The sequence below is a fragment of the Meleagris gallopavo genome, unplaced genomic scaffold (assembly GCF_000146605.3).
Source record: "Meleagris gallopavo isolate NT-WF06-2002-E0010 breed Aviagen turkey brand Nicholas breeding stock unplaced genomic scaffold, Turkey_5.1 ChrUn_random_7180001955214, whole genome shotgun sequence".
Taxonomy (NCBI): Eukaryota; Metazoa; Chordata; class Aves; order Galliformes; family Phasianidae; genus Meleagris; species Meleagris gallopavo.
The window spans coordinates 20,295-29,632 of NW_011216050.1; the positions used below are offsets into that span (position 1 = coordinate 20,295).

The 9,338-nt window shown below is 43.8% G+C and overlaps 2 protein-coding genes across 2 annotated transcripts in view; both read left to right on the forward strand.

The window, feature by feature from the left end:
* The window catches only part of LOC116217796 (feather keratin 4-like), a 22,420-nt gene extending 15,837 nt beyond the window's left edge, over positions 1 to 6,583 (forward strand). Inside the window, exon 2 of the mRNA XM_031557745.1 lies at positions 5,779 to 6,583. Coding sequence (XP_031413605.1) covers positions 5,779 to 6,093 — 315 coding nt within the window. The 3' untranslated portion in view covers positions 6,094 to 6,583. The remainder of the gene's footprint in view (positions 1 to 5,778) is intronic.
* LOC100542256 (feather keratin 1-like) lies at positions 5,947 to 9,338 on the forward strand. The gene is made up of 2 exons (XM_010728157.2): positions 5,947 to 6,016; positions 8,614 to 9,338. The coding sequence occupies exon 2, from the start codon at positions 8,635 to 8,637 to the stop codon at positions 8,929 to 8,931; it is 297 nt and encodes a 98-aa protein (XP_010726459.1). The 5' UTR covers positions 5,947 to 6,016; positions 8,614 to 8,634; the 3' UTR covers positions 8,932 to 9,338.

A 9,338-nucleotide genomic window follows, 5' to 3' on the forward strand; every position in this document is an offset into this window, starting at 1 on the left:
TGTGGATGCCCCATACCTGGAGGCATTCAAGGCCAGGCTGGATGTGGCTCTGGACAGCCTGGGCTGCTGGTTGATGACCTGCACACAGCAGGGGGTTGAAATGAGGTGATCTTTGAGGTCCTTTTCAACCCAGGCCGTTCTATGATTCTATGATAAGCATCTGAGAAGATTATAAATGCTGCCTGTGTGAAGGTAAACTTGTTCAGACCAAAGCATAACATTTCAATAGGGATGGAGACTCTATCTGTGTCTTTTTCTTTTTTTCCTTTTTTTTCCCCGTAGAACAGAAAAAGGTGCCAAGTTTTTCAAAGCTCTCTGAAGGATTTAGGATATGATCTCCAGTTAAAATCTATGTTGGCTTTTATGTCTTTTTTTGAAACCTGAGCTGCCATTTAAGAAAACAGCAATTACCGATGCCTAGGAGTTAATGACTATGGAATAATGATCTTTAATGAAAAGAAATCCCCTTAATAAAAATCTACATTGAGAGTCATCCTTTAGGTGATAGTTGGTTAAAAAAGAAAGAATTGTCTTACTGTGAATTTATGTGCTTTTCTGAAGAGAATAGTTAGAGAGAAACAAAGGAAAGAATAAGAATAGGAATGAGAATTTTATCTTGTGGAAATGTTCTTAAACTGACTGAAGGATTAAAGATGTTTTTGTGCTTGAGGTCCTATTTATCCATGCAGGTTTCTACTTCCACCTGCTCATGTGTGCCAGGCTGCACCCAAATAGAACACAGATTCATATTCTGCCTGCAGGTTTCTTTGCTTGGAAATGTAGAAGACCCTAAGCCATCTCTTGAGTCATTCTCCTAACTCTGGAAACAGCCTCTGGAATTGAAGAATGTTCCTTTTGTTGCTCCTTTTTCAACCTGAGCATATGAATGCTTCAGGTCTTTCTAAGCCCCTTTCCCAAAATGCAAATGAAATGAAAGGTGAGCAGATCATGCATTCATACATGACATTAGACAGGGAAGAACACTGTACACAGACAGTGAGCAAGTAGGTTTTCATTCAAGTGACTTTTGAGAAGATGGTTTTGTATGAAAAGTTTCAGACTTGCTCTGCAATGTGATTTCAGCTGCCTATTTTGAGACGCCTGCCAACACTGCAAAGCTACTCCAATCAAAAGAAAAAAAAAAAAGCATGTGATGCAAGCACCTTAACGCATAACTAGAGAATATATATTAATAACCTTGACACCTATTTCAGGGTGACTTTGTAACTTTGCTTTAAAATGCTGCAATCGTGCTGGATACTTAAAATATGGTAATAAGCATTTTGCATGTATAAATCATTAATGAAGGCTTGCGAAGTGCATAGGAATCCTTTAATCAGAAACTTCTGTCAGCTGTTTCCTATGGCTGTCATTGCTCTGGGATCTTTACAAAGGCATCTACTTCACAGGGATAATTCAGAAGATGAGAATAAGGGATTGAATTAGTTATATTTAAAAAAAAAAAGAGAGAGAGAGAGAGAGAGAATGCCGGCAATTAAAGAAATGGAATGGTTTTAAGAGAAAGATGATGGAGCACAAAGAATTTTTATGCTAGAATCTCCCTGTCTCTTATGAGAGAGATCCCCAGCCACCTTACCTTGTCCAAAGAGACTGACTTGCATAGTTCAGGAGTTGGTACATCAAACTCTGCCAGGAGTTTTTCACACCTAGCTACAAATGTAATCCTGGCATTATGAGAGAGAAAGAGTCATCCTGGCTCATCAGCTTTGTCCAAACAGCTGACTGCTATGATTGTCTGCCTCCAGATTATGCCATTGGTCTCCAGGGCAGGATGAAGATCTCATGGTGTGTAGGAGAGCTAAAATGAGGGAACAAAGAAAATATAATATATTTAAAATATATTCCCTATATATCAGATCATATGTGCTCACTCCCCCTAGGCATGTAGGGTCCTTGGGCATGGCCGGTGGTAGATGGGACTGTCCTTATTTTATGGCCATATCTTCAGTATTGCTTCATGCAGAGCCCAGTGATTCCCTGTCATCTTTCCTCTGAGATCCCCGTGAGTCTCTTTGGAGCCAGGTGAAAGCTGTAAGTGACATCCTGGGGAGACAGAATGAAAACATTGCCCAAAGTGCTCCTGATTAAGCCAGAGTGCTTTAAAAAATACTGATTTTTTTAGAAAACATTTGCCTTGACAACAAGACATCTGAGGGGCTCCACATCTAGATCCCAAAGTAATTATCACTGAAATAAGCTTATGAGAAGGGAAAATAATCCATAATAGATATGACTTTTATTCTGAGAAAAATATGGTTACAATGACTTCTACTCTTGGTGGTAAAAATCATTGTAATGATGACATCTACTGGGGTAACCTGAGACTGTTTAAGGTGTGAATGGATTTTAGTGTGAACACAATGTTGGGAAAAAAATGCATTATGAGGCAAGAAATCATGACCTGATTAGGAGCTGATGAGAGGAATGACATGCGTGACTGTGATCTGTTTATCTTGAAGGGATGCTGTTGCACAACTCATGGGTGTCTGAAGCCAGAACCATATTTTAAATATAATAGCACTGCACTCTGCATGTATAAATCATTAATGAATACCTGTGATATGACATTTGATCTAAGGAGGTCACAGAGCTTCCTGATAAGACTTACTGCCCCAGGCATCCTTCCAACACACCTTATAATTTGGAAGAGATTTGCAGAAAAAAAATTACCATTCTATGAGAGAAGCAAACAAGCAGGTAAACAACCCCAGATGGGGAAATCTGGAAGGCAGATCTCAGGGTACATGAGGCACTTTCCCTGATGAGCTCCTCCTGTGGGCTGTCAAATGCAGTTTCTGCCACAAAGATAAGCTTCACAGGGGGCAGGAAAAAATGCTGTCATCAGTGGTGGTTGCAGCTTTTCACCCTGATTCTTGCTGACAGACCCCTTAGTGAGGGTCACTGCCCAAGTGAGCATCCTGGGGGCCAGCAGAGCTTGAAGAGTAATGCTTTACCCATCAGAAAAGGTGAGGAAGGTTAAAGGCCCGTTTCTAAAATAATCATCTAAGTTGTCTAGACAGCACATCAGTACATTACAATTGCTTTTATTTCAGACTTCAATGGAAGGAAAAGTCTGTAACCCTTCCTTCTGAGACAAGAAGGAGCCCACCTGCTGTGGGATCACTGGGTGTGATCTCGGGCTGGAGCAGACGTTTGGCTCCAGCTCTGGAGGTAAACGCCTTTAGTTTGTCTTCTCTCAGCAGATGTAAGGAAATTACTCTTCATTGAGATGGGCACACTGGTGAAACACAAAGGGAGGGAAGCAAAAAGAGGCAGAATTTGTATAAAACACATATTTTTGAAGTGGCAACAGGTACAGCAGCAGGCTGATTCTTGGGAAAGTGGCTGGTTTGTGTTGATGGTCTCCAAAAAAGCACATTCCAACTTTATTTTGCTACCTGATGCTGCTGCATTACATAGTCAGAAGAATTTGGAGCAGCTGAAGATCTGCTCCAGAAGTTTTTAAACACTGCCATTATGACACACAAAACTACTTTTTAATGAAAAATTTAATAACCCTGGTTATTAAATATTGTCTGCTTAGGGAGTAACCATGACTCTCAAACTTAAAGTGAAGTTATTATCCAAGTGACATGCCTGTTTAAATTTTGTCATATACTTGGAATATTTACACAGTATATGCACTTTATGTCTCAACCATTAATGAATATTTGGGACTAACTTTGAAGCTTGATTCTTTAAAGAAGCCGAGGGAGAAGCTTCAGTATTGTTGTACAGCCCCAGGGATCTTCAGGCAGACACACCTTGGTGGCTTCTAAAGGTATAATGGAAGTGAATGAAAGATGGTGATGGTGATATTGTGAGGTAGAAAACTTTAACTTAAGTCAAGTATACCTTTTCAGCAGGAAATAGTATTTTGTACGAACTCTTTCCTAGAACTGATCATAGAATCATAGAATGGCTTGGGTTGGAAGGGACCCCAAGGATCATCCAGCTCCAACCTCCCTGCCGCAGGCAGGGCTGCCAGCCACCATACCAAATACTAGACCAGTCTGCCCAGGCCCCCATCCAACCTGGCCTTGAACACCTCCAGGGATGGGGTATCACTTATTTCACTTCAGTGATAGTCATGGGCTGCACTCTTGAGAATTTCTTCTTGTTTTATGGTTGTAAAATCTTTTGAGAATGAGAGTGAGCTAGACTATTAAATACAGAAAAATAAATACTAAACTCTTAGAGTAAAAATCACCAAATAACATCATAGGATGTGGTATTTTGTAGCAACACTGCTAAAAAAATAATTTTGATCCGTTCATAGTTAGTTCAATTCTTGTTTTGCTGCAGATGTGATGAATTAAGCACCATTTTCATAAATGAAACGAAACTCTTCTCAGAAAAGCTTGCTTCAGACATTCTTCATTTTTCTTCATTTGCTTAAGCCAAAATTACCAACTCAAATTATTTGAGTCTAATAGAAGTGATTGTCTGGTACACCACCTCAATGAAGCATTTGTTTTTCCTGTGTTAGGATATGGTAATAAATCAACAAATATGTGTCCAAGCAATTACATGGATGCCATCTTCTCACGTGATGTAAATTGGTTTGATTTATTTCCTATAAAAGAGGTGTCTGAATAACATAAGTGGAGGTTCTGGGCACAAAATTATTATTCCTGTACATAAAACCTTAGCATAATACACCTCTAATTAGACATGGGAAACTACTAATTCAATAGCCCATACCCAATAATATCCAGCACTGGATACTGAGAAGTATTTTTTCCATAGATAAGCGCTTTGTAAAATAATTTTGGATCGCTTTAAAAAACTGTTTCTTAGTTGTACCAAATTCCTAAGTCTTTCTTAAAAGGAGCAAGCTAAAGATCTGCATTATGGAGGGATGTGACTTGGTTCTGCTTTTACTAAAAAAAGTTTCAATGTAAAATTTATTTCAAAGATGCGAAGTGTGTGACAAGTCTTAGGAAAAAATGCTTGGAAAGTTGTGCAAACAATGCATTTTTTTCTGATCATGTACTAATTTAGGATGTCTGGCATTATTCTGATTTCTAAATGGCCCCATGAAAGACAAGCCAATGATAAAGCGACACAGAGTGAAGGAAGATTGCATTGCTTTCAAGAAGAATACCATTAATGTACAAAATATGAGAGTAAAGAGTACTCTGCTTGACACATCATTTGCAACATTAGTGAAGATAAAATGAAAGGATCAGAGGAGGAATGGGCATCCCATAAGCAAGGAAATGAAAGGAGAGCATTGCAAGGATCAATCCTAAACACTGTGTCTCTAGTGGGGAGTGATTTGCATGCAAGGTGAGCATGTTGCTGGTACACAAATTACAAGAGAAACAGGTACTATAGGCCTGGGGTGGTCCAGATCAGTATAAAAGCCAGTCCAGCACCAAGCTCCCTCATCCACTTCTCTTGCCTTCTCCTCCTTGGTGAACAAGGTGCACTGTAGTGGCCTTCTCCTCACTCTTCTCTTTCTTTGCTTTTCCTCTTGCCCTTCTTGCTTCCACTGAATCTTTGCCTCCGTGCAGGCCTTGGTGTGAGCCTTGTTCCTTGATGGTGCTCCCACCTGCTCTCTTCTGCTTTCCAGTGCGGGGGGAGGTGGGAGAAGGCCTTGGGCTGACTCTGCTGGGGCTCTTGAAGATTTGAACTGCCAAGCCTCTCTATGTCCCTGCACTACCTATCCCTGTTTCCCAGCCTGTGCCTCCTTACTTGGCAAGCAGGCTGCCAGGCTGCTGCTCACACTGTGTTTTGTTGTCCTCTCTCCAGGTCCTCTTCCATTCCACAGCCATGTCCTGCTACGATCTGTGCCGTCCCTGTGGCCCGACCCCGCTGGCCAACAGCTGCAACGAGCCCTGTGTGCGCCAGTGCCAGGACTCCCGAGTGGTGATTGAACCATCTCCCGTGGTGGTCACCCTGCCCGGACCCATCCTCAGCTCCTTCCCCCAGAACACTGCTGTGGGATCTTCAGCATCTGCTGCTGTTGGCAACATCCTAAGTGCTGAAGGTGTGCCCATTTCTGGTGGCTTTGGCTTGTCTGGCCTGGGTGGCCGTTTCTCTAGCAGGAGGTGCCTGCCCTACTAAGGATGAGGTGGAATGTCCCGTGAGCCCATTGCGCAGGAAGACCGAAGCCGAGTGCCAGACTGAGGATGGAGCTGTTAGTCAGTGTTTCCAGATGGGCTGAGCACCCTTGTGCCCTCAGGTAAAGAGAGGGAAGCCAGGGCGCCAACTTATGTGTCTGGAAACACGGCCAGCAGATGTCTTCTCCTGCTTTCTTCTCATCATCATGAGTTCATATTGTCTCATGCTGTTCTGTGCTATGGGTTTGTCCTGAAGCCAGCTGAGATGGCTCTGCTTCTTCTTTCTCTCACCATACGAGGGAGAAAGATATGCATCTCGTTTTGGAGAAGGGGTGTAAGATCCTTTTACCATGTACTGTTGTTTGTTTTTTTTTTTTCTTCTATCTTTAGACTCAATAAAATTTGTGCTGCATTGTAATCTCAGTTTATTTTTGTTTCTTCACTGTTGCGATGCCCAACCATGCTCTCCAAGGTGAAATGTGATGTTCTGGACTGCAAAGTTCAGTTCTGCTCCCAGATCTTCCCTGTAGTCCTACTCCCCACTTTTTGATTCCTCAGCAATGATAAAACTGCTACACAGTAACTGCCTGTGTTTGTAGGACCACTGAGCTGCAACTATGAATTGAAGGTGTTTGGGAATTCAGTGTCTGACCCTTGCACACATGAGGAAAAGAGAAATTCTCTTAATTGCAGTCACTGCATCTTTTAGCCCTTCTGCCCCAAACTGCCAGACCACCAATGTTAGAGAGGGACACAGCCTGACCCATGAGTGGTGTGGCCTATATTATTGCATTTCACTTCACCACGTCATGATTGCTTCTGCCTAAGGGAGTGCAGGGAGAAAGAAGCTACATAGTTCTTCCCATATGCTCTAGTCCTTCACAAGTGATGCTTTTTGTCTGTGCCTCCCAGTCCTGTTTGAGGCACTGAGGGGCAGCTCTCCTGCTGTGCCAAATGCTGTGGGAAGCCCTGCAATGCCCTACACTGTAGGTAAAGGCTTGTCTTCCATAACAAGTAGCTTTCGTGAAAAAAAGTCCTGAGTCTGACTGTGCAAGAAGCCCCTCAGGAAATGTACTCTTTGCCAACAGTCATGAGTCATTGTGAGCTTTGAGCTGGAGCAAAGTGTGCTGAAAAGCTGTAACAGGGGAGGGAAAGCGATGTCTGCAGTACATGGTGAGGGGAGCAGGGTGCTGGAGGGCACCAGGGCCTTTGGGCAGACTACGATTGTGAGCACTGAATGTAGGATTTCCACGTGGAAAATTGTGTGAGAGTGATGAGATGCAGATGGGGATCTTGACATCTACTTGCATCCACAGGCATCTTGCTTTTGTTCTTGGTCAACAGCAGCTGGTGGTGACTTTAGGTGTCCTTCTTGGGATGCTATGGAATGCTAAAGTTTCCAAGCTATTTTAGTGATGTCTATTGAATTAGCATGGAGTTTCAAACCAGAATTTGTTGAAAGCCTTGAAGAGAAAAAAGAAACAGACCTGAGTCCACAACAATGGCCTTTGCTGGTGTGTTAAGAAGCATCTCTCCTCTAAAAGCCATCTGCAGTCAATTGGAGGCTACAGGAAACTTCACAGGTGGAGAGAGAAGGACAAAGAACATGTGAATGTCTCCTGATGTTAAATTTTGGATAGTCTAAAACACAACAGGGTATATTCAACCTGCCTGGGAAGGCTCATACTTAATTTTGGCAGAGTTAGGTGAGACATGAAGCAATGGTGGCAGCTACTCCTCTCATAGGAAAATCTTATTAAGACTTGTATTTTAGGATTGGAAGGCAACATGAGGCATGCATTTTTTAAATCTTCAAAGCAAAGTCCCTGAGGGTACAAGGTTGGCATCAAATGCTGTAGTTGGATACTGCACACTGCTGGATGCATCATTTGCTTGTGCTGACGTATCATTTCCAATGGAAAAATTTTGGTCTCTAATCCTGTCACTTGAAAGGAACTTGTGTGGCAAAATGCGTATGTCATGAAAAGTTAAATGAAAAGGGAGAATTGCAGGGAAGAAAAATCAGTGTCCCTATTTACTTAATTCCCAAGTTTTGCATACACGATGAGCTTGGGTATCTCACAGTAATGGTACCTCTAGGCCTGGGGCGGTCCAGATCGGTATAAAAGCCAGTCCAGCATCAGGATCCCTCATCCACTTCTCTTACCTTCTCCACTTTGGTGAACAAGGTGAACTGCAGTGGCCGCCTTCTCAACCTCATCATTCTCTGCTTCTCCTCTTGCTCTTCTGTTTTCCAATGTGCCTTTCCCTCTATGCCAACCTTGGCATGAGCCTTGCTCCTTGACGGTGCTCCCTCCTGCTCTCTTTTGCTTACCAGTGTGGGAGGAGGTGGAAGAAGGCCTTGGGCTGAATCTGCTGGGGTTCTTGGGGATCTGGACTGCTATAGACTTTCCCTGCCCCAGCACTATCTATCCCTGCTCCCCAGCCTGTGTATCCTCTCTTGGTGAGCAGGCTGCCAGCCTGCTGCTCATGCTCACGCTGTGTTTTGCTGTTCCCTCTCCAGGTCCACCTCCATCCCACAGCCATGTCCTGCTTCGATCTGTGCCGTCCCTGTGGCCCGACCCCGCTGGCCAACAGCTGCAACGAGCCCTGTGTGCGCCAGTGCCAGGACTCCCGAGTGGTGATTGAACCATCTCCCGTGGTGGTCACCCTGCCCGGACCCATCCTCAGCTCCTTCCCCCAGAACACCGCTGTGGGCTCCAGCACCTCCGCTGCCGTGGGCAGCATCTTGAGTGAGGAGGGAGTGCCCATCTCCTCTGGTGGCTTTGGCTTGTCTGGCCTGGGTGGCCGTTTCTCTGGCAGGAGGTGCCTGCCCTACTAAGGATGAGATGGATGTCCTGTGAGCCCATTGCCCAGGAAAGCCTGAAGCCAGATGCTGGACTGAGGATGAAGCTGATGGCCTGATTTTTCAGATGGGCTGAACACTCTCATGCCCTGCTGCAAAACCTGCGTTGTCTGGAAACATGGCCCTGTGATGTCATTTTCTTTTTCCATTTTCTTTTCATCGTCATTAGTCCATATTATCTCCTGCTGTTCTGTACAATGGGTTCATCCTGAAGCACGTTTAGATGCTCCTGCTTTTTCTCCCTCTCACCATGTGAGGGAGGAAGATGTGCATCCCGTTCTGGTGAGGGGATGTCTGAGTACGAGCTGCTCTTGTAGCAGCCTGGACCAGATCCATTACCCCATGCATTGCTTTATTTTCTACCTTAAGACTCAATAAATTTA